General features: G+C 44.3%; 2 protein-coding genes across 9 annotated transcripts in view; one reads left to right on the top strand and one right to left on the bottom strand.

Annotated features, from left to right (window-relative positions):
* LOC139548140 (Friend leukemia integration 1 transcription factor-like) overlaps positions 1-9092 on the bottom strand; it is a 59173-nt gene extending 50081 nt beyond the window's left edge. For 3 of the 6 annotated variants that reach the window (XM_071357559.1, XM_071357568.1, XM_071357564.1), the window contains exons 1-2: positions 8987-9092; positions 7554-7667 (exon numbers count right to left, since the gene is read on the bottom strand). The gene's annotated coding sequence lies outside the window, so the exon portion shown is untranslated. The remainder of the gene's footprint in view (positions 1-7553; positions 7668-8986) is intronic. The other 3 variants (XM_071357561.1, XM_071357562.1, XM_071357563.1) reach the window with 3 other exon arrangements.
* Positions 8253-25705, top strand: part of LOC139548139 (protein C-ets-1-like) — a 49639-nt gene continuing 32186 nt past the window's right edge. The window contains exons 1-3 of one of the 3 annotated variants that reach the window (XM_071357557.1): positions 8253-8399; positions 9680-9774; positions 12460-12616. In XM_071357557.1, the coding sequence (XP_071213658.1) occupies positions 9706-9774; positions 12460-12616 (226 nt within the window). In that variant the 5' untranslated portion in view covers positions 8253-8399; positions 9680-9705. Of the gene's footprint in view, positions 8400-9679; positions 9775-12459; positions 12629-24353; positions 24839-25705 lie in introns of those variants that run through there. The other 2 variants (XM_071357555.1, XM_071357558.1) reach the window with 2 other exon arrangements.

Genomic DNA, 25705 nt, shown 5'->3' with positions numbered 1-25705 from the left:
CCAAAACACACCGAAGAGAGAGTCACAAGGGAGGCTGTTTTACACTGTCATCTCCCTCTTTATTCAAAGCAAGCAAGCACCTCCAGCTGACCCCTCTCTCTCATCCTCCTCTCCAGCCCTCTTCTCTCTTCACCAGCTTTCTTGCACGTCTCTAATGAGAGTGTGTTTCACAAGCATTCAGAAAACCCCCCTTTTAACTACATGGCAAGCAGTTCTGGGCGGCTAATGAAGAAGAATAGCTAGTGCTGGCGCTGGGACTGGGGCCCAGTCTGGGGCTGAACAGAGGAGGGGAGGGGGGGCTGCGTGGGGGTTTGTTTTGGAGCTCTGCCAGCAGCTTATCAAGGGCACGCTGGACTGAGCATCTTCTTCTCCCTCCTCTTTACTCCGTCTCCTGTCTGTCTCCCCCTTCTCTCATCTTTCTTTTCTGCTTCTTGAGCTAGAACTACGTTTATTGCAGTTAGTTAACTCACTGAAATGTTTCATCACACTGTTGTATTTGAAAAGAGACATAAGGAGGGGATGATTTTAATCCCTGTGTTTTAACTTGCAGTGTACTTGGTACATTTGATGATCTTGAATAAAAATTCTGAGAACAAACATTATATTGGGTCAAAATCAAACTCTGTAAATGTGCCACCATCTCCAAAAATGTCAAGTCAAGTCCATACATGTGAATTGCTCTTCTAAAAGGTTTTACTTTTACTTTCTGGTCCTTCACTCAAAAGGTGAAGTGGGAAGCATTTGTTTTAATAGTACAGTGACAGTGTCAGTGTCATATTTCAAGACAACAACTTGTCTGCTGAGCTGAGCAACAGTCAACCACTATCCTCTGATCCCAGGTCAGATGCAGGGAACAATGCTCTTCAGATTGAACTAAACACAGTCCCTGACTGGGGGGGAGGGGACTCAGCATGTAATTCTGTATAACCGGGTCTGTCAAGGCAACGCTTAAACAGAAGATCCCTGTCCTGGGTACAGAAACATGAACCATCTGGGGCGAGTGCACGCTCCCAAACTATCAAATACTGAGGATGTTAGTCTGATTTAGTAGCCCTATTTAGGCCTGTTTAGACAACTTGCCAAAGGGATTGGTGCCTTAATTAAAGATAATATATCTCCCAAGACCTCTGCTTCATAGTCAGACGGCAACAAAGTCACAGTTCTTTGGGTCAGAGTGTGACCTAACCTACCTAACCACTGCCACTTCTGTATAAACCCACTCAAACCAATACAGAGAGCCTTTCCATGACTTGAGTATTCATTGAGTTTAGTACTCCAGTGTTTCTTTCTTTTTACCAATGCCAATATAGCGTCTCAGCTTTTTCAACAACCTAAAACTCTACCATAGTGATCACACATTGATACTGTCATAAAATATTACATCCTCACTTTAGTCATTTGAATTGGGTCTTTAATCTAAAAATATCTCGGCAAGGAATAAAACAGGTTTTGAGCAGAAAGATCAGGCCTCTGCCTCTGAAAGCACCACATCTCGAAACAGAAACACACAGGGACCAAAATAGACGTTTTCCTCATAAAGAGCTCCTTCTTTGTAGTTGGCCTAGCAACATCTGCGGGGCAGTTTCTTCGGTGGGGAAAGGATTCGGGCGTCATATCAAAGAAAATGGCCATCTCCTGTGTGAGGGGAGTGGGAAGAGAACTCCCCATTGTCATTCTCTCCCCTGAAAGAGACAAACGCAGCCCAGGCAGGTTTACCTACAGCAATCAGAACACTGCTAATAAAATACCATTAATATCACCTGTCAGCTCTATCTCTAGAATATCCAAAAATGAGAGTGAGAAAAAGTGAGAAAAAGGTTTCTTGATCTACACCCAGTCAACATACCACAGCACACCATTGGGGAGAGGGGGAGGGTGTTGATTAAAACAATATTGATCTACACCCACTCAACATACCACAGCACACCATTGGGGAGAGGGGGAGGGTGTTGATTAAAACAATATTGATCTACACCCACTCAACATACCACAGCACACCATTGGGGAGAGGGGGAGGGTGTTGATTAAAACAATATTGATCTACACCCACTCAACATACCACAGCACACCATTGGGGAGAGGGGGAGGGTGTTGATTAAACAATATTGATCTACACCCAATCAACATACCACAGCACACCATTGGGGAGAGGGGGAGGGTGTTGATTAAAACAATATTGGGAATTGGGATGACAAAGGCATACTGTCAATGAGGCGACATAAGTACAACACACAGGACTGAGAGATCTTCTAAATTATATTCTTATTTTTAATTCACATTTTTTAGAGGGTGGATCAGCTTTAATATTGCAGATAGATTGTAGTTTCCATCAATGTAATTGTCTGCATTATTTCCAATCCCCCATATATTTGTTTTGTAAATATATATACAGTACCATTTAAAAGTTTGGACACACCTACTCATTCAAGGGTTTTTCTTTATTTTTACTATTTTCTACATTGTAGAATAATAGTGAAGACATCAACATTATGAAATAACACATATAGAATCAGGTAGTAACCAAAAAAGTGTTAAACAAATCAAAATACATTTTATATTTGAGATTCTTCAACGTAGCCACCCTTAGCCTTGATGACAGCTTTGCACACTCTTGGCATTATCTCAATCAGCTTCATGTGGTAGTCACCTGAAATGCATTTCAATTAGCAGGTGTGCCAGTCAATCCGGAAAATGTCAAGAACTTTGAAAGTTTCTTCAAGTGCAGTCGCAAAAACCATCAAGCACTATGATGAAACTGGCTCTCATGATGTCCGCCACAGGAAAGGAAGACATAGAGCTAGCTCTGCTGCAGAGGATAAGTTCATTAGAGTTACCAGCTTCAGAAATTGCAGCCCAAATAAATGCTTAACAGAGTTCAAGTAACAGACACATCTCAACCTCATCTGTTCAGAGGAAACTGCGTGAATCAGGCCTTCATGGTCGAATTGCTGCAAAGAAACCACTACTAAAGGACACCAATAAGAAGAAGACACTTGCTTGGGCTAAGAAACACGAGCAATGGACATTAGAGCGGTGGAAATCTGTCCTTTGATCTGATGAGTCCAAATGTGAGATTTTTGGTTCCAACCGCTGTGTCTTTGTGAGACACAGAGTAGGTGAACGGATGATCTCCGCATGTGTGGTTCCCACCGTGAAGAACGGAGGAGGAGGTGTGATGGTGTGGGGCTAGTTTGCTGGTGACACTGTCTGTGATTTATTTCGATTTCAAGGCACACTTAACCAGCATGGCTACCTCAGCATTCTGCAGCAATACACCATCCCCTCTGGTTTGCGCTTAATCGGACAATCATTTGTTTTTCAACAGGACAATGACCCAAAACACCTCCAGGCAGTATAAGGGCTATTTGACCAAGAAGGAGAGTGATGGAGTGCTGCATCAGATGACCTGGCCTCCACAATCACCCGACCTCAAGCCAATTGAGATGAATTGGGATGAGTTGGACCGCAGAGTAAAGGAAAAGCAGCCAACAAGTGCTCAGCTTATGTGGGAACTCCTTCAAGACTGTTGGAAAAGCATTCCAGGTGAAGCTGGTTGAGAAAATGCCAAGAGTGTGCAAAGCTGTCATCAAGGCAAAGGGTGGCTACTTTGAAGAATCTAACATCTAAAATATATTTTGATTTGTTTAATACTTTTTTGGTTACTACATGATTCCATACGTGTTATTTCATAGTTTTGATGTCTTCACTATTATTCTACAATGTAGAAAATAGTAAAAATAAAGAAAAACCATTGAATGAGTAGGTGTGTCCAAACTTTTGACTGGTTATATATATATATACTATATATATACACTGCTCAAAAAAATTAAGGGAACACTAAAATAACACATCCTAGATCTGAATGAATGAAATATTCTTATTAAATACTTTTTTCTTTACATAGTTGAATGTGCTGACAACAAAATCACACAAAACTTATCAATGGAAATCAAATTTATCAACCCATGGAGGTCTGGATTTGGAGTCACACTCAAAATTAAAGTGGAAAACCACACCACAGGCTGATCCAACTTTGATGTAATGTCTTTAAAACAAGTCAAAATGAGGCTCAGTAGTGTGTGTGGCCTCCACGTGCCTGTATGACCTCCCTACAACACCTGGGCATGCTCCTGATGAGGTGGCGGATGGTCTCCTGAGGGATCTCCTCCCAGACCTGGACTAAAGCATCCGCCAACTCCTGGACAGTCTGTGGTGCAACGTGGCGTTGGTGGATGGAGCGAGACATGATGTCCCAGATGTGCTCAATTGGATTCAGGTCTGGGGAACGGGCGGGCCAGTCCATAGCATCAATGCCTTCCTCTTGCAGGAACTGCTGACACACTCCAGCCACATGAGGTCTAGCATTGTCTGGCATTAGGAGGAACCCAGGGCCAACCGCACCAGCAAATGGTCTCACAAGGGGTCTGAGGATCTCATCTCGGTACCTAATGGCAGTCAGGCTACCTCTGGCGAGCACATGGAGGGCTGTGCGGCCCCCCAAAGAAATGCCACCCCACACCATGACTGACCCACCGCCAAACCGGTCATGCTGGAGGATGTTGCAGGCAGCAGAACGTTCTCCACGGCGTCTCCAGACTCTGTCACGTCTGTCACATGTGCTCAGTGTGAACCTGCTTTCATCTGTGAAGAGCACAGGGCGCCAGTGGCGAATTTGCCAATCTTGGTGTTCTCTGGCAAATGCCAAACGTCCTGCACGGTGTTGGGCTGTAAGCACAACCCCCACCTGTGGACGTCGGGCCCTCATACCACCCTCATGGAGTCTGTTTCTGACCGTTTGAGCAGACACATGCACATTTGTGGCCTGCTGGAGGTCATTTTGCAGGGCTCTGGCAGTGCTCCTCCTGCTCCTCCTTGCACAAAGGCGGAGGTAGCGGTCCTGCTGCTGGGTTGTTGCCCTCCTACGACCTCCTCCACGTCTCCTGGTGTACTGGCCTGTCTCCTGGTAGCGCCTCCATGCTCTGGACACTACGCTGACAGACACAGCAAACCTTCTTGCCACAGCTCGCATTGATGTGCCATCCTGGATGAGCTGCACTACCTGAGCCACTTGTGTGGGTTGTAGACTCCGTCTCATGCTACCACTAGAGTGAAAGCACCACCAGCATTCAAAAGTGACCAAAACATCAGCCAGGAAGCATAGGAACTGAGAAGTGGTCTGTGGTCACCACCTGCAGAACCACTCCTTTATTGGGGGTGTCTTGCTAATTGCCTATAATTTCCACCTGTTCTCTATTCCATTTGCACAATAGCATGTGAAATTTATTGTCAATCAGTGTTGCTTCCTAAGTGGACAGTTTGATTTCACAGAAGTGTGATTGACTTGGAGTTACGTTGTGTTGTTTAAGTGTTCCCTTTATTTTTTTGAGCAGTGTATATATCTTTATTATATTCCCCTAACCCTACCACCCTAATTGGAGTAAGTTAATGAACAACAACACTTAGGATTCTACTTCCAGGTTATACATTCTATTTACATTTTGCGGACAAGTGTATTTTACAATAGTTATCGTTTGTTTGTTTTTAATCCCATCCAGCTACCCACAACCCCTTCCATCTATCTCTGAAGACCATCCAGTTTTGATTTCTATTTGCCATATATTTTTAACTGTGCTGTTTCACAAAAGTTCTGAACCTATAGACATTTTATGGACATAGTATATTTTAGTCCCACCCTTCAGCACCACTCAACCCTCCCATTATAAGGGCACAAGGCGAGACCCAGATGCAGACACAGGAGGCAGATGGTTAGAGTCTTTGTAGTTTATTTATAATCCAAAAGGAGTAGGCAAGAGAATGGTCATGGAAAGGCAAAAGGTCAAAACCAGATTCTGAGTCCAAGAGGTAAAGAGTGGCAGACAGGCTCGATGTCAGAGCAGGCAGAAGTGTCAGGCAGGCGGGTACGAAGTCCAGAAAAAACAGGCACGGGTCAAAACTGGGAAGACTAGAAAAAGAGAATAGAAAACAGGAGCATGGGGGAAAACACACTGGTTGTCTTGAAAACATACAAGATGAACTGGCACAGAGAGACAGGAAACACTGGGATAAATACACTGGGGAAAATAAGCGACACCTGGAGGAGATGGAGACAACCACAAGAACAGGTGAAACAGATCAGGGCATGACACCCATCTATCTTTGAACACCATCCAGGTTTGATTTCTATTTGCCATAACGAAATTCCTAATGATTTACTCATGTTCTACTGGCTCATCTGGAAAGCACTGCTCTTACTTTCACTTCAGTTTAAACACAATAGTTCACCCAAAATCTTAGTTTGTTAGATGTTTTTATACTTCAATAGTGTTCCAACTTTACCATGCCAATCCTGTGCCAGTTCACTGAGGACTGAGACCTGCAGAACTCTCCTGATGCCTATAGACAACAGATGGTGTGGAAATGGGTTCAGTTTGACATCAAACCACGTTTGAGGTATGAAAATGTCTGCCAAACTTTGGGTGAACTATTCCTTTAATACCCAGAAGGGTCTGTCTGATGGCCTAGTGACTAACAGTAGGGTAGACTTGGGCTTCATGCAGAAGAAGACGTAGCTAACCATGAAGCAAAAAAGCAAACAGCCATCTCAAAGTAAAACATAGTGAAATAAATAACCAGAGTACATATAACTGTAGTTTCACTAAGACAAAAAACAGAAGGGAAAAAATGAACGTCAAGTAACACCATGACTTTGGTGCAAGGTACAGTTGGCAATAAAAAAGTTCATACTCTTTGAATTATGGGGCTTACTGGCTGTGATGGCATGATGTTCACTATCTGTTTAATGTAAAGCATGACTGCAGTTGAGCCAGAGAGAGAAGGAAAGAGTGAGAGAGAGTGACTGAGCGTAAAAAGGTGGCACAACAATGGCATGAGGTTAAGTGATGAGAGCTGCTTCATGTGGAGCAGAAGTGTATTGGGGCCTCCCCTTTGAACTCCCAATGCTGATTATTGAAACAGCATTGAGGGGGCATTAGAATAGATCTGGATTGCATTCCTGCCCCTTTATTAAATTTAGCTCATCAGAGGGGCGAGCCCGATCTCCTCTTTTCGCATCGCAATAACCCATCCCCTCCCCTTTTGCCCCCGAAATGTTGCCTATCTATGCCCTGAGGGGGCCAGGGAAGAACAGGGGTGGCCGGGGGCGGGGGGCCGGGGGCAAGGGGCCCGCGTCAGGGCTTCAAACGAGGTGCTGAGAAAGCGCAGGCCACGCGCCCCAGCCCAGCTTGCCACTGGGCTCCTCGTCTACAGCACTTCTTCACGCCTCTCACCTTGGACTTGAACAAGATGTACTTTAAAGAGGCAGCCTCTGCCAGAGTCACAAGGTGTTTCAGATGAGACGCAAGTGTTGAGCTGATAAATCCCTGCTTTCTCATTTCACCATCATGTTTTCCAGTAGAATGCTTTTTCACAGATAGAAAAATACTTATAGTGCAGTTAATAACCAAATGAATAGATACATATCATGTTGTTTCCTGTATATCACGGCACCCTATCAGATACAGAGGGCTTGTAGACTTCCCGGCGTGTGGAATCACCTCTTCTCATTTCGCAGATGACTGCCTGAGGTTTCCGTCAGGGCTCTAATCAGCGTCACACACGCATTGCCTGGTATGGGGCTGAACGGCGATGAGGCACCAGCCACTAGAGAGCTGTGGAGGAGCAAATAGATGACAAATATTCAGGAACCAGATACCTCTCAAGGGTATCCTTTATAGACCCGGAGGCAGCCATGCGCCGCAACTACATGTGCTGTTTGAGACACCTTGGTGGTGGCACACTGTTGATGAGCACATGCCTTCTGACACCAGGCAGGATAGAAAGGGCCCTTGGCCTGTATGTTCTAACAACTGACTGACCACTCCCTAGGTCTCACCCTTTCCTGACACTTCACTGATGTGATACTGTGTGGCCTGTGTGCCCATAATTGGGGACTTTTTCCAGGCCACCCAGGAAGCCTATCCATTGTCACCAAGTTCCAACTACACCTGCAAAACCAAGCGAGATGATCATATCATTGGCTTGATGGTAAGAATTCAAGATGACACTGAAAAAAGTCTATATGATTGACAAACCTGCATAGGACTGATGGTGAAAATCCAGATGTGTCACTAAACAATAACACGTTTTTCTATTTGGATAACAACAGTTCGATTACTCAGCGATTGTGTGGAACACCCCAAAGGGAATTTGAGTGGGTCTCGGTATGATTCGAGGGTGGGACTTAAATCCGGCAAGTGCATATTCCTTCCTCCTTGGACTCACTATAAGCCCAGGTACAGCATCAGTGCATTGAGTCTGTCTACAGCTGAACTGTCACAGCCAACTAGCCTACAGAGCGCACCACTCAACCAACCTGCAGGAAGTTTCACTCACAACACACGGTAAGTTTATACTCTTACCAATTTTACAAATCCAGTAGATATATGTTGGTAGAAAATAATGTTGTTTACATATAAATATGAGAAACAACAGGAGTGTGATGTGTCGGGTTGTAAAGCTCGCTTTGAAGTGCAGTCGCGCTTCCCGTGAGGAATGCTGTTGGAGCGTGAATGAACCGTGCAATCTGGTGCATTTTGAATTAAACGGAGAAGACCGCGTTAATTTGATCAAACGTTCATCAAAATAGTTTTGAAAAAAATGTTAATTACAGTTTAATAATATTTGTGGTATATCTGCATTGATATGCAATAGCATATCACCTGCGTCTCTGTTTGGATTCTCTGCTGTGCCATTGGCCATTGACCCAGTTATTTGGAAAATATGTTTATATAAAATGTTTTACCTCACAATAAACCTTGAATTGAATGCAAACTATTGGTGTCCTAATGTAATTTCGTGACTTTGGCTGCATAGATTTATGATACATATTTTTCTCTTGTAGTCAATTACAATAGTTATCACTTGACAATGATAAAGTATTTGTGATGTTTGCTAATTAAGGCATACATTCGAGGCTACTTGTCCCTACCTACGTTGTCTGTCAGCTCCCCTGGAAACGCACTCCTCTCAGCTGGGTTCCTGTTCCCCGTCTGTTGATGTTTCTACTAGTAAACACATGATAATGAGATGCCCAAAGTGAGTGGGAGGGAAGGAAGGAGAGTGGGAGGGAGGGACAGAGGAGGAGGAGGAGAGCGGCAGGGAGGTAAGAAGGGGGGGGGATCAGGCAAAGAATTATCTATCAATGCTGGAGATAGTGTGACTTAACATGTTCAGCCCTGAATATTGAAAAAGCTGCCTCATATAAATGTCCAAATATGGAGACACACTAGCAACTGAATCCATTATAATCTTGACTGGGATGTTGTAGGCTAGAATTTAGTATTTGTTATTGCATTGTTGTCCATGCTAATTTATTTATTTATTTTTTGCCCATGTAAAGAGGAGGAAATAATCAAGTTGTTATTCATTAAAGATCCTCTATTTATTTCTAACCCCATTTTCATCAAGTGATTATGTCATTTAAAGTCAACATTGCAAAAAGGAAGAATTATCACAACGTTGTTTGGGATGTCTGCATTAGATGTTACACAGGGCAGTGTGGGGTGGTGCCACTCTATGTAGAACTGTGGTGACAGCTTATTGTAGTCACACACACAGTGTAAACAGTGTGTGATTGATAGGGGCCCCGCCTCGGCTGTTTGTATGCTGATCCCTTCCACAGGCCTGCTGCTCCATCCAGACCCCAGGATGAGTTACTACATGGATCCAGTTTCCTCCTACTCGACCCTTCACCCCTGTGACCGTCTGGGTGCGATGGTAAGACCCCGACCACCATAAATCACACTCCTGTTACAGCCTGTGGACGGGCTAGCTACCTATCACATGCCACGGTGTAGGAGGAGTATGCAAGTGTGTGTTAGCAATGCACCTCTGGATTCCATCAACCTACTGCAACACTGGAGCGTTGTTAAGTTTACTATAAAAAATCTGCACTTTATTTGTCATAAAAAAAATGCTACAATCAGTTCTTCATTCTAGACCACTATGGACCAGAGGTGAATGTAAGGTAGAAATTGTCTTGGGAGGCTGCAGTGGAATAAGAGATGGACGACGAAGACCAAGGTCTGAAACCTATAGTTTCAATCAACTCTGCTCTGCAAAACAATTATTACCTCCATATCGGCAGTAAATACTTAGAAGTGTGGGGCCCAACCATCATTGAGCCTATTTGGAGTCATGCAGAGCACCCTCACAGGAAAACACTTTACCATGTAATACCATCTTGATGTGCTATAGAGCAGGTTATTGAGGCTATTTGTAAACACAGTCTTTTTAACACCATCCAAATGAAAGGACCATATGAATACAGCCTGTCAGATCACAGGAATCAGGGACATTGGGATTCCTGTCATTTGAGCTCTGAAAGGTGAAGGCCGAGAAGCGCTGGCAGAAATGTTCCCATTTGTATGCAGAATGCAGCCCTGTTAGACAAAGAGGACGAGGTCACATGCAAATATCAACCCAACCTGGCTCTGGTACAAAACATGGAGGGATAAAGATCCCTTGCCCCTAATTGGCTCAGGTGGTTCTGCATGCCTTTGAAATTGAGATTACTGTACCCGAGACCAGACGTGGTCAAAAGGTGAACTTGGGTTGCCACAGCTTTTCCTATGAATTGACATGTATTAGTAGAGAAAGGTCCTCTGATTACCCCGCTCTCTGCCTTTGTGATTTTCCATGTTATTCTGGATGCAAAGAGGTTGTTTATGTGAAAGAAATGGCCAAGGTTTCCATGTTTTGTGACCATGTCCTGTAAAATGAGACTGTGGAAGAGGCTGTAGTTGAATTGCCCCTGACTCTCCTACTTTCACGTATCAGATGTGTGGCCTCAAAGGTTCATCCACACAAGGGATGGAGGACTCACGGCAATCTACTTTTGCTGGTCCTCCAATATCACTTTAAAGCAGTGGAGGCTGCTAAGGGGAGGACGGCTCATAATAATGGCTGCAACAGAGCAAATGAAATGGCATCAAACAAATGGAAACCATGTGTTTGATGTATTTGATACCATTCCACTTATTCCGCTCCAGCCATTACCATGAGTCCGTCCTCCCCAATTAAGGTGCCACCAACCTCCTGTGCTTAACAGTGCCGATACGACTGCCCCGCTTCCCCTGGCTATCACTCCCCTCTCCCTGCCAGACTGGACTGATAGTGCCGTCATCGGCCCACGTACCCCCTAGAGACTTCACTAGATTAGACTCCACAGTCCCCTCTCACTATTAGCTGGCTGTAAATTTGACAGCCTACTGATAAACCCAGCATCGCTTTAACAAGAGTCCTTATCAGATGGGCAGTCAGTCAGGTACCCTGATCTGAGGTCTCTACTCCTAGCCATGCCTGTTGTGAAGACCGACCAGGCAGTCAGTTAAGTGGTGAGGTTACAGGAGCCACCACTATTGTCCCTATGGTGAGCTGATAGAGCTGATAGATGGAAACTGCAACTGTAGAGGCTCCTATGCTTCTTGCTACTGGTCATCACATCCCTGCCAGGTTTGCATCAGATATCACTTTCAGAGTGTCACCAGAGTGTGATCACCCATTTCTTGAAGGAGTGCATCAGAACTGCAACAGAACTGCATCATGTTCCATGTGCTTGCTTAGTGCGAATTTGAGTCAATGGAAAATGTTCTCAGAATAGTCCTGAACCGTTATCTACTCTCCTGCTATTTCTTGTATCCACATACGTACAGTATTCCTATATGGTCCTCCTCCCAACTACTCATTCACTTTGGACATCCCCTCAGTCCAATCTGAGGGGACAACAGATTGAAACAAAGATAAACCTATTGAATCCAATTTAGCCTTCATTTTATCTGTACTGAAAGCATAAAACAAAACCATCTCCACTCCAAAATAGTATTTTTAAAACTCTAGCTTGGTCTCTTCCCCCTTACAATGGAGCTCATTGACATTCTTACAGTAAGTCAGTAAACCTTTTACTCACATGTACAGTAAGCAAACACAGTTTGAAAGTAAACAAAATGTGAGGTTGAGATATACTGCATCTGTGCCTTGCTGTTGCTGTGCAGTAGGAACCAGGTTAGAGTTGGGCGATATATCATCTTTTAAGGTATGGATCCACATACCGGTATGGATTTTTACAGTACTAAATATAAAGGTAATTTAATACAGTGTTAAATAAATGAAAAGTTCTACAAATTGGACTACTTCACTGTCAGGCTTGTCCTAGTTTGGTTGAGTATAAAACTATCATAATGGAGAAAGCCCATTAAAACTACTTAGAATTCATTTGTTGCCATCCTAGGGTCATGCACTACTCATAAAACATTTTAAACATATTATTCAGAAACATAAAATACCATCATATTGTCAAAAATAAGAAACATATTGTGATATAATATTTTGGGCCAAATCACCCAGCCCTAGACCATTTCCAGGCTCACTTAGTTACCCCCCTGTTTTGTGTTGCCTTTACAGAGGCAGAGTGGAGGGGTGGCTATGGGACCACTGACCCAGCTCCCTGGTATGGTGGTTCACCCCCAGCAGCAGCAGCACTACCCCCCATCCAGAACCCTTTACCCCCAGGACATCACCCTGCAGGAGGTCCCCAATGGACACGACCTCATACCCACAGGTAGGAGCCAAAGTAAGCCTCTGACTAAGAACAAATCCTACAGAACACAGTTGTTTGCCTGTTTGTTCAGGTCACTGCACTTAATACAGTGAATTAAGCAAGCATAGTGAAATCTGCCTTTTAAATGTCTCAAAGGAACACATGGATAGCCTCATATAAACAGAAACTAGATTGGGGTAAAATGGAACTGAGATTGGGGGTGAAAGAGATTGTTCATTGTGGATTAAGTGTTCACTGCAAACAAATTACTTTGTGTGGAGAGGTGTGGCAAATGAACTGTGACTCACATACAGACACACACACACCTCATCCCCACATCTTACATGGACACACACACACACACACACACACACACACACACACACACACACACACACACACACACACACACACACACACACACACACACACACACACACACACACACACACACACACACACACACACACACACACACACACACACACACACACACACACACACACACACACACACAGGTCCAGGCAGTCCGTCTTGCTCCAGAGTGCTGCATACAGAGCGGCCGGCTGAGCAGCCCCGGGGCCCCCTGTGGGTCTCCTCCTCCCTGGCGACCATGGTGACGTTGACCCCAGGGCCGAATGCCTTTACCAGATGCCTCCTCCTCTCCTCCTCTGGGGACCTCCACATGCCCCGCATTTTTCTGCCTGCACTCTGTTTTTTTCTGCCGTTTATTTTAAACTGGAACATTCCTCCCAGTGCATTGCCTCTGTTTGACTCTGGCCTCCCTCTTTCTTAAGAGTGATTTATTCAGGGGACTGGGACACACGCCATGGGGGATTGGGGGGGTGGTGCTTAGGCCAGGCACCAGCTTTCTTCCGTCTCCTCCCAGGCTGGATGCAGGGACACAGGGGAAAGGAGGACAAAAGGACAGCCGTCTTTTTCCCAAGCCTCTGGTTCCCCCCGGGGGTAAGGTCGGGGCTGGATCTGATGGGATTTGCTGATGTTTGTTGCTGGAGACACACTCCTTTGGAGCCTCCGGTGGTTCCAGTGCTAAACCGTTGACATAAACATTATCACATGGAAACAAACGACCTCCAGTTGACCACCTCTCCCTCGTGATGGTGATCAAGCAAACCACTGCTGTTCATTCATCCGCGCAATGCAACCACCTGTAGACGCAATTAGAGTAATTTGGTGACCCCACAGAGTGTCATATACATGTTGTTGCTGTCATTGAAGTGTAGCCTCCCAGTGTATGGAGCTGAAACCTCCTAACCAGTAACCCTTGACATACTCCACCTCCTAAAACCGTTGATCTGACCTATATGTTTCTCAAACTTATATATTTTGACTTCTTAACCACAGTCGTTCGAGGTCATCTAATAACCTGTTGAGAAAACCAACTATATAGTAAGGATAGAAGTGAAGAAGTCTTCTTTGGCTGTCTGTGCCACTGGCAAACATGCTCTTCCTTTCCTGAAGCCACGCTTTACCGTGTGTGTAAGTTTGGCCTGAGACCACTCCTACACCTTGCTTAGCTTTGAACACATTTGCGTTTGCTTCCCTTTCATATTTTACAGCCCAAGTCACTGCGCACAATTAATTGGTGACATTTTTCTGCTAATGAATATTTTGCCAGCTACTACATGTTTCCTTTCGTGGAACCAATGCAATTAAACACAGATACCACCTCAACTGCTGTTGAGTCAGGCTAACATTATGGAAAATGACTGTCTGTGTGTCAGTATACACCTAGAATGTCCAATACAGTATACAACTTGTGAAGAACCTCTTTGTGTTTCACTATGTATACGGCCAATACAAACTGCCCTGGTTCTCTTTCATAGAAATGATAGCTATAATACCAGCACAGGTGCACTGAGTACTGGGGCCAGTAACGAAAATGTTTTCTACTTTTTATAGAGGAACACAACTTAAAGTTTGAAAGGCTGAGTTCCTAACACAGTACTGTAACACCCTTTTAGTTTACATCGCTTGGATTTATAGCTTGTTGCTACAGTAACTGTGAGAGAGACCTGAGAGCTGATGTGGTGAAGGGATGTTGTATGTTAAAGGGCCTTTGCATGTTTGGCCCTGAGCCCACTGTCACACACATCTTCCTGACATCCGCCATACCATGGCACTGTTTACAATAACCCCCCTCTCACTTTCCTCTCTTTTCCACTCATCTCCTTTCTAGTCCTCTCTGCTCCACTCTTCTCTTCTCCACTCCTCTCTTCTCCACTCACAGAAACCTAGCCACTCTCACACCGCTGGGTCTGATCATTAACACCCACTTAAAGATTCATGATGTGTGTGCTGCACAGTCTCACTGAAACCCAGAAACCCAGACACACACATACACACATACTTTACTTCCGGTAGTCGCTCACACCCCACATAGTCATTCATTAAATTCACACCAGTTCTCTGGCATTTATTGTATTACTGTATCCTCCCATTCAGTAAAAAGCCCACTTCCACACACATCCACTCCCAGGCACTCAGGATCTCACTGTACATTTAAACATCCACTCCCATTTAGAACACAGCTGTGATATGGAACCCAGGGACCATTGGTCTGGGTTTTATTTTTTTGTGATTTAACAGCTGGATAGTAGGGAGGGGGGATGGTCACAGGGCTGGGGGTGGTGGGTTGGAGGGAGGGAGGGAGGAGGAGAGTAAAGGAGTAAAGGAGGGGAGGGGGGAGACATTGGGGACAGGGGGGGTGGGCGTCTTCGCCTCTGATGAGGGACACGTCCTCACGGGCGCAGGCCTATTTATTTTTTCTAAGAGTAAACAAGCAGCCTGCGGGGGTCTGGAGGTTATGGGAAAGGAGGAAACAGCGATGCTAATCAGGCCGAAGCACACTTCCCCCAACAATAAAACAAAATGAGGGGAAAAAAGAGAGACAACTCTGAAGCAGAGGGTTGCAGCGCAGCCCCACTTCGCTAGGCTATGTTTTTGTGGGTGGTTGTAGTAGTGACATTGGCTTTGTTTGTAGTGATAGCTGATAAGCTGGCATTGGGCCGGGGATGGCACAGCCATTAGGCATATGTAAAAATTGTTCTCTAGAGAGCCTCTGTACATAGCTGCATAGACCAGTTCTGGTAAGGGTAAGTGGGGTCAGTTCCTCTACGGTGACTAACGAGTGACCACATATACAGAACATTCAGTCTTCAAGGACATACACTACCATCATGGGAAGAGGTGATGCAACTAATGCCAGCTCATCGGAAAGGTGGAACATGTGGGTATGATCCAAGAAAAGACCTCTATTGTAAAAATGCTATTATGTGGCTTAGTAATACCTACTGTCATTACACCCTTACGAGTGTGTCAGGACTGAACAATGTGTCAGTGTAGATAACGGTAATGAGAATATTGTTATTATCATAATGGTATCATAATCATATCACATTTGGTATAGTGTGAGCTTTTATAGTCAACCAATGAATCCATCTAGTGATGTTAACACTATATTGTAATGCAGACCAGCTTATAATTAACAGGCTGTAGTCTAACTGGGGAGACGAGGGGCTTTCCTTTAGCTGCGGGGGGTGGTTGAACTTGATCAGTGAGCTCTCTCTCTTTCTGTGAAAGAGAAGGATGGACTGATGGAAAGAAGGAGGGAGACCTGGGAGGCTCAGAGACTCTGGGGGGGGGGGGGGGGGGGGGGGGGTAATTGAATTATTTGCACAATGGAGTGATGGGGGGCACGTGGTGGCGCTAATGGAGGAAGAGACATATTTTTTAGCGAAGGCAATTGTTCAGAAAGAGCTGAGCTTTTGTTCAGGGAGGCCCAGAACCACCCCTAGCATACTCACTCAAACAAACACAGTCGTGCACGTGCACGTGCACCCACACACAAACACAGCCCGTGGTCCTGTCCCTACTCGAGGCCTATGATCTCAGCAGAACTGCATCCAGCTTATGGCATCCCTAGACGGCTAAGAGACCAGGGCCCACAAGGATCCCGCTGTCTCATTAGTGTCTGTCTGTCTGTCTGTCTGTCTGTCTGTCTGTCTGTCTGTCTGTCTGTCTGTCTGTCTGTCTGTCTGTCTGTCTGTCTGTCTGTCTGTCTGTCTGTGTGTGTGTGTGTGTCAATGAGTGATTCATCAATTACTCGCTAAGTGGTGTCTAAGCACAGGGAGGCCAATACCCATTGGCTGGTGGTACCCTTTAGCTGGTACCAGCAGCAGGTTATTTCAGCTAGCTAGCTGTCAGTTAAACCCTGATAGCAGCAGCAGGTCTTTTCAGCTAGCCTGGTGTCAGTTAACCCCTGGTAGCAGCAGCAGGTCCTTTCAGCTAGCTAACTGTCAGTTAAACCCTGGTAGCAGGTCCTTTCAGCTAGCTAACTGTCAGTTAAACCCGGGTAGCAGCAGCAGGTCCTTTCAGGTAGCTAACTGTCAGTTAACCCCTGGTAGGAGCAGCAGGGCCTTTCAGCTAGCTAACTGTCAGTTAAACCCTGGTAGCAGGTCCTTTCAGCTAGCTAACTGTCAGTTAACCCCTGGTAGGAGCAGCAGGTCCTTTCAGCTAGCTAGCTGTCAGTTAAACCCTGGTAGCAGGTCCTTTCAGCTAGCTAACTGTCAGTTAACCCCTGGTAGCAGCAGCAGGGCCTTTCAGGTAGCTAACTGTCAGTTAACCTCTGGTAGCAGCAGTAGTTCCTTTCAGCTAGCTAACTGTCAGTTAACCCCTGGTAGCAGCAGCAGGGCCTTTCAGGTAGCTAACTGTCAGTTAACCCCTGGTAGCAGCAGCAGGGCCTTTCAGCTAGCTAACTGTCAGTTAAACCCTGGTAGCAGCAGCAGGGCCTTTCAGGTAGCTAACTGTCAGTTAACCCCTGGTAGCAGCAGCAGGGCCTTTCAGGTAGCTAACTGTCAGTTAACCCCTGGTAGCAGCAGCAGGGCCTTTCAGGTAGCTAACTGTCAGTTAACCTCTGGTAGCAGCAGTAGTTCCTTTCAGCTAGCTAACTGTCAGTTAAACCCTGGTAGCAGCAGCAGGTCCTTTCAGGTAGCTAACTGTCAGTTAACCCCTGGTAGCAGCAGCAGGGCCTTTCAGCTAGCTAACTGTCAGTTAACCCCTGGTAGCAGCAGCAGGTCCTTTCAGGTAGCTAACTGTCAGTTAACCCCTGGTAGCAGCAGCAGGTCCTTTCAGGTAGCTAACTGTCAGTTAACCCCTGGTAGCAGCAGCAGGGCCTTTCAGGTAGCTAACTGTCAGTTAACCCCTGGTAGCAGCAGCAGGTCATTTCAGGTAGCTAACTGTCAGTTAACCCCTGGTAGCAGCAGCAGGGCCTTTCAGGTAGCTAACTGTCAGTTAAACCCTGGTAGCAGCAGCAGGTCCTTTCAGGTAGCTAACTGTCAGTTAACCCCTGGTAGCAGCAGCAGGGCCTTTCAGGTAGCTAACTGTCAGTTAACCCCTGGTAGCAGCAGCAGGTCCTTTCAGGTAGCTAACTGTCAGTTAACCCCTGGTAGCAGCAGCAGGGCCTTTCAGGTAGCTAACTGTCAGTTAACCCCTGGTAGCAGCAGCAGGGCCTTTCAGGTAGCTAACTGTCAGTTAACCCCTGGCAGCAGCAGCAGCAGGTGCACCAGTTATATGTCTGGATTAAGGAGAAGCAGGCAGCCATAACAGATGTGCCTGAGGAGCAGCTTTGCTTTAGCTACAGCTGCTAGACTGCAATGCTATTGCATGAACCCTTAATTGTCAAAACCATGGCAACAGCATTTGCCAGGTAAAGAAGCTAGACATTGAAACCCAAGTGCACATGTTGCCTGATCAGTGGGAGATGATGGTGGTGCTGCTGCTCAGTCTCATGGGAGGGCTGTCACTTACACGTACAATGACATGTACAGACTTTTTCATTCCCATAAATATCCCTTCTTCCTGTAACTTTACAATGTATACATTACAGTACAATGACCAGTGACTAATATATTTGGGAAAGGAAACCTAGTCAGTGGTACAACTGAAATGTGTCTTCTGCATTTAACCCAACCCCTCTGAATCAGAGAGGTGCTGGGTGCTGCCTTAATCAACATCCACAGCACCCAGGGAAGAGTGGGTTAACTGCCTTGCTCAGGGACAGAACAACAGATTTTTACCTTGGATTCAATCCAGCAACCTTTCAATGACTGGCCCAACACTCTAACCACTAGGCTACCTGACGTGGTAGTATCCAGGAAACTGTATCTTTGGGTAAACAACAATAGCCCTAGATCTTACAAATGTAGGATCTTCATTTGAGGCAGTTTGCTACAGCAGGAAAATAATCCTGCAGCAACAGGAAATGTGAATGATTATGTGGATTACAATGAATGGACATTTTTGTTGGGGTTGATACATTTTTCGTAAATTTCAAACTTCGGAAGCCTTTTTAAACTTCAAATGCACTACAAGTTGTACATTTCCTGAATTTCACTCCTGCAAATTAAGATCCTACATCTGTACCTGGCTTTTGGAATGATAATGTTTTTATTTTAATTTTATATTTCCTCTCAGATTCTGTCTTTGAAGGGTTTTAGTAAAGGGAGACCCAGCTCTTATTCACTCTGTTGTAACGCTCATGGAAATGAGTTTAGCAGGTCAGATAGATAATACTGAATGAAAACTAGAGTGTATCAACCAAGTAGAAAATGGGTACATCAGTCTGCCTGCGCTTATATGTGTCTGTGGAGCTCTCAAAACATTAAACAGAAGTTTATATTCAACTTGATATATTTGCAGAACTTAGTAAGTTTCAAGCTAATATATTAAGTACGTAGATAGATTAATACCCACTTTAAATGTTTACCATTAACACATGGATGATACAAATAAGGGAGCGAGAGGGGGCATAATGCACCCCCATTGAAAAGGCCTCTGCTAGCTCCTGTCCAGATATTAGTCAGCAACACTATTAGTCTTAATGGCTGTCCTCAGGCACAAAGGATCTGGGCTGTCCTTTTAATAAGAGTAGATACAAGGAGCTCATTAAGCCAAAACAAAGAGGGTCAGGGAGAGGGAGAGAGAAGAGAGTGACTGACTGACTAAAATGAATTGAAAGGTACCCTTAAACCACCCCTCCCACCCTCTTGACGGACCCTTGTGAGGAGCAGTGAGACCGCAGAGGCCACACGACATCTCTGCCTGGCATTTCCACTACGGCTGATATCTGTGAAGTGAAACATTATCCAGGTTCGCTAATGGAGACAGTTAAAGATCTCTATTTAAAAATCCATACATGATCAATACCCTGGCTCCCCTACCTCCCAATCCCATTTGGAGGTATACTGTAGCTACGTACATGCATAATCATGTTGTCTTGCATATTAGGATGGACCATATTGACTTATCTAGCTAACTATGTTATTTTGTGTATGCAGACCTGTGTAGATTGGATGCTGATACACTGGCTAAATCCAATGTCACTGTATTGTTTGTTTGAGGAATTAATTCCACAGCTCAAAAACAATGAAACGATTGTACTTTATCTGTCTACTTCTACCAGTAATATTGTCTTGGACAGACCGTCTTACTGTTGTCAACATCGCTAGGTTCCACTAAAGAAGCAAAGAGACCTGCATGTGACAATTGCAATGACAATCTGTTGCCATGGCAGGTAATTTCCATATGGTTGTCTTTGTTCCAAGTGGAGCACCAGCACTCTTTCACTCTTGCTCAGATATTCAGTCATTTTCCTACAAGAGGCAGAACTAAATCTTGATTCAATTTCCGAAATTACACGCTGATTGTCCCTCACCGGAGTAGCCTAAAAAACTGACTAACACATGAAAAGAAGCTTATAGATAAAACAGTAACCCTTACAAATCAAATTAACTGTGATGGCCATGATGACAGGGGCCCCAATTTGATTTGTGTCGATAAAGAGCCAATAGATCCATTTATTTTGAATTCTCTGTGTCCACTGAGCAGTGACGATTTTAGCATTTAAATCTTGGCGGGGCAAACTCCCCCTAAAAAATGTTTTTATGCATGCCAGGAAATCCACTACACAACACAACAATAAACAATACATGAATTGCACTATAACGGTGACAAACGGTGCCCACAAAATGTTGGGGCCTACATAAAGCTGTCCCAACAGCAGAGTCCCAACAGTAGTCCCAACACCTTACCACTGCTACACCTGGATATTAGCAGAGCCTTGTCTGTGAGCTGAACAGTTCATTCAGCCTTGTTGTGCTGTGCTCACTTGAACAGGAAGGTGGTGCGGCGGCCCTTCGTAGGCTAATTTTGTCATCAAACTTCATCATGAAAGTCTGGCATTCTCTGGATTTATGGGGTTTTCAAGACAACTGGGAACTCGGAAAAAAACAAGGTTGAATCATGACATCAGTGATCTTCAGGTAGAAGCTCTAGAAAGAGGCCCGAGAATCCCGACTTGGAATTCTGAGTTGGATGCAAATTTTTTCAGAGTTCCCAGTTGTCTTGAACTCACTGAAGTATGAGATTTCCCGGTTCCAAGTTTCCAGTTGTTTTGAACGCAGCATATGTCATGCTGGATTGACAACATGGCCAATGTTGAATGTTTATCCTTTCAAGCTTGGGAAAAACACCCCTAAACCCAGACTTGGACCACGCACCCACTCCACTGAATAGCAGGCTAGTGATTTTTTTTCAATGCTTGCAGTTAGCCATTGATTCCTTCCAAACCACTCATTGTTGCAATTTCCAACTTCTTGTCTAATGTTTACGTCCAATGGCCGATGAGCACCAATACAGTTTATGTGTAATTTCTCTTCATATGACAAATATTAGAAAGGATTTGCCAGTAGGTTGTCGATTTGATTCATGATGATGACTGCTAGCTTGCTAGCTAAGATTTTGAAAGTATGATGTCGACATAATCAGTCCAATCAAAGCTACGGTAGATATAACGTGATTTGACATCATTTTATATGTGGCCAATGACCATGAGCCTTCTTGGATGGGCACTTCTAATGTAACCCTGCCATAGCAGCACCCAAGGGGCTTACATTTTAGAGCTCTCCCCATAGATTTTGCGGTGGCGTAGTGTCCCAATGAATGATAGAACACTGAGCCAATCACAGGTGCAACTACAGAACATTACCAACCCCTACACTCCATATGTTCCGCTGGCTGCCCAATCACCACAGAAAGCACTGAGCTAGGCTGAAACTCCTGTTTGTATGGATGCTTTATTAACTCAATGATAAAACATTTTTACATTGTTTGCAAAATGATATGTGACACATATTAGTGCCAAAATAACATGCAAAACAGGGGCAACATTTTTTAAAGAATATATATTATTTTGGGGTGGGGGGCAAAATAGGCTCTGCCCCACCTGCCCTGAATGACGGGTCGCCACTGCCACTGATTGATTTTGGATATGTTTCAAGTTTCAGCAGCATCAAATCCTGTGCATTCTCCCAAGACGTCATCCCTTTTCAAAAGCCTGAGAGGCAGTTCTCTAAAAAGACAGGCTTGGTTTTTATTGATCAGTACAAGGTGAACAGGAAATACTCTGAGGTGTTTATGAGGATGCTTGGACCCTTGGAGTTGGACACAGATGGTCCCCTTAGCCTGAAATGCTTGGTACAGTGCCTTCAGAAATTATTCAGACCCCTTGACTTTTTCCATTTAAAAAAAAAGTTACAGCCTTATTTTAAAATGTATTAAATTGTTTTTTTCCCTCATCAATCTACACACAATACCCCATAATGACAATGCAAAAACAGGTTTTTAGAAATGTTTGCTCATTTATATTAAAGAAAAAAACTGAAATATCACATTTACACAGGTATTCAGACCCTTTACTCAGTACTTTGTTGAAGCACCTTTGGCAGCGATTACAGCATCGAGTCTTCTTGGGTATGACGGTAAAAGCTTGGCACACCTGTACAGTACTTAGGGAGTTTATCCCATTCTTCTCTGCAGATTATCTCAAGCTTTGTCAGGTTGGATGGAGAGCTTTGCTGCACAGCTATTTTCAGGTCTCTCCAGAGATATCCGATCGAGTTCAAGTCCACGCTCTGGCTGGGCCACTCAAGGACATTCAGAGACTTGTCCTGAAGCCACTCCTGCGTTGTCTTGACTGTGTGCTTAGGGTCATTGTCCTGTTGGAAGGTGAACCTTCGCCCCAGTCTGAGGTCCTGAGCGCTCTGGAGCAGGTTTTCTTCAAGGTTGTCTCTGTACTTTGCTCCGTTTATCTTTCCTTGATCCTGACTAGTCTCCCAGTCCTTGCTGCTGAAAAACATCCCCACAGCATGGTGCTGGCAACACCATGCTTCACCGTAGGGATGGTGCCAGGTTTACTCCAGACGTGTCGCTTGGCATTCCGGCCAAATAGTTACATTTTGGGTTAATCAGACCAGAGAATCTTGTTTCTCATGGTCTGAGAGTCTTTAGGTGCCTTTTGGCAAACTGCAAGCGGGCTGTCATGTGCCTTTTACTGGGGAGTGGCTTCCATCTGGCCACTCTACCATAAAGGCCTGATTGGTGGAGTGTTGCAGAGATGGTTGTCCTTCTGGAAAGTTCTCCCATCTCCACAGAGGAACTCTAGAGCTCTGTCAGAGTGACCATCGGGTTCTTGGTAACCTCCCTCACCAAGGCCCTTCTCCCCTGATTGCTCAGTTTGGCCGGGCAGCTAGCTCTATGGACAGTCTTGGTGGTTCCAAACTTCTTCCATTTAAGAATGATGGAGGCCACTCTGTTCTTGGGGATCTTCAAAACCCTTCCCCAGAACTGTGTCTCAACACAATCCTGTCTCGGAGCTCTACAGACAATGTGTTCGACCTCATGCCTTGGTTTTTGCTCTGACATGCACTGTCAACAGTGGGAACTTACATAGACAAGTGTGTGCCTTTCCAAATCATATCCAATCAAGTGAATTTACCACAGGTGGACCCAAATGAAGTTGGAGAAACATCTCAAGGATGATCAATGGAAACAGGATGCACATGAGCTCAATTTCGAGTCTCATAGCAGAGGGTCTGAATACTTATGTAAATAAGGTATTCTTTTTTTACATTTTATAAATTTGCAAACATTTTGAAAACCTGTTTTCGCTTTGTCATTATGGGGTATTTTGTGTAGATTGCTGAGGATTTTTATTTATTTAATAAATTTTAACGTAACAAAATGTGGAAAAAGTCAAGTGGTCTGTATACTTGTCTATCAGACGCTAAGTAACCCTCCCTCACCTTTCTTTTAACTTGTGCCTTAGGGTGACAGTGAGACGTTTCAGAAACAATGGGAATTGTATAGGGTTATTGACTCACTGTATTAGGCCTCTATCTGGATAATTATGTAATTTGTTCAACATTGTAATTGAAGACCTTCTTATAATGTTTCAGAAAAGTTGCCTTATGGGGGGAGTCTTTGACATTAGGGTTATAGAACATGGATGAACTTCTGTGGGCCTATTGTTGTGTGTGTAAAAACTGTAAACAAAATTAATCAAAATGAGTCTAACTAATCAGATGTCCAAAATAGCCTACTATCAGCCTCCGAATTGGACTAATTTGCGGGAACATGCGGATGATTGATTCTCATAGAAAGACAGCAGGCAAGAATGTAATTGAATTGTGAATCACTGGTGGAGTTCGTTTGCATGGCCCGATGCTCCGGTATGTTGGAGATTTCACTTAAAGACCAATGGAATGGTGTAAAATGCGAACTCTGCTTGCCCGGGGAACCGTGCCATGCAAAACGAGTTTGACCACTGGCGGTAGAAACGCCGCCCCTTCAGATGCCGGTGGTACATTTAGGCTCCACGGAGGGAACAACACAACCTCTTTCGTACTGCTCAGTCAGAGCGACAGAAACGCCCTGACGGAGATATATAGAGGGAGGGAATGAGTGAGAGAGAGAGAGGAGAGAGAGAGAGAGAGAGAGAGAGAGAGAGAGAGAGAGAGAGAGAGAGAGAGAGAGAGAGAGAGAGAGAGAGAGAGAGAGAGAGAGAGAGAGAGAGAGAGAGAGAGAGAGAGTGAGTAGCGGACAGAGAGCGATTGAAAGAGAAGTTTGTTCGCCTACTGGATACATTTTGGTGGAGATAAATTGAAGCGGGAGGACAGGAAAAACGCAATATTGTTTTTGAGTAAATCAAAACTTTATTAGACGGCAAGAGAAGAAAGCAATTTTTAATAAATTATCACGGAATTATTGTGTTAGAGAGAGACACAATTGATCATCCCGTTATCGAACAAATTGATCTGATGATCATGACGGCAGCTGTCGATATGAAACCGACATTAACCATCATAAAGTCTGAAAGAATGGACGGTGAGTAAAGCAACTTTTGTATTTTGACATATAACATTGTAATTACAGTTGCCTATGCTCCCTCGGTATGTTTCATGTTGTGCGGCGCATAGCGGCTTGCATTTAAAACTCGGGTCAACTTTTGTAAGGCAAATGCCATCCTATGTAGTGCAACATGTATCAGTGGAGGTAATACGTATTTCCCTATGATAAAGCTATCATTTAGCCTAACGGGATATGTCCGTGTCCTATCGCGTCTTCACAATTGTTGTGCATGCAAAACATTCATTTGTTTATTGTGTAAACGAATAAGACAATATTTTTGGATAAATGTTTGTGGATCCAGACAGTTGTGCTGGATAAAATAAGGGACAAGGGGAAATACATTATTATTCTTATGCAATTTCGGCTAAATGGTATCCCCGTTTACATAATTGTATTTCTTAATCGTCCATCTCATGTTCTCAACATACCGGTCTAATGCTCTGTGTCACACGGCTAGACTGTAGGCTAAAGCTGCAGCTGCTGAACCCTGCATTAGACTGACAATCATATTTCATGGATGAAGAGTTAATTTATGAGGAGGCATGATTTAATACATTAAAAAAACATGCGTATGTGACCAACAAAATTTGATTTGATTTGAAGAGTTAATTTATGAGGAGTCATGATTTAACTATTTAACCTATATGAACACTTAGTTCAACTATGGCAAAGAACATGAGACTAAAGCAATCAGTATGACATTGTGCCTACTAGTGTTTGAAAAGTGCCTGTGTGTTTAAAAAAATGATTTTAATTTGACAGTTGACCCTTCTACTCAGTCATAAAACGTTTGGTAATTTGAACACATTATTTATGGAGCTGTACAGTAGCCTTGTGCCTTTA

This window comes from Salvelinus alpinus, chromosome 21 (genome assembly GCF_045679555.1).
Source record: "Salvelinus alpinus chromosome 21, SLU_Salpinus.1, whole genome shotgun sequence".
NCBI classification, from domain to species: domain Eukaryota; kingdom Metazoa; phylum Chordata; class Actinopteri; order Salmoniformes; family Salmonidae; genus Salvelinus; species Salvelinus alpinus.
The sequence above is the reverse complement of the archived record's forward strand: the minus strand, read 5'-3'. Positions and strand labels throughout refer to the sequence as shown.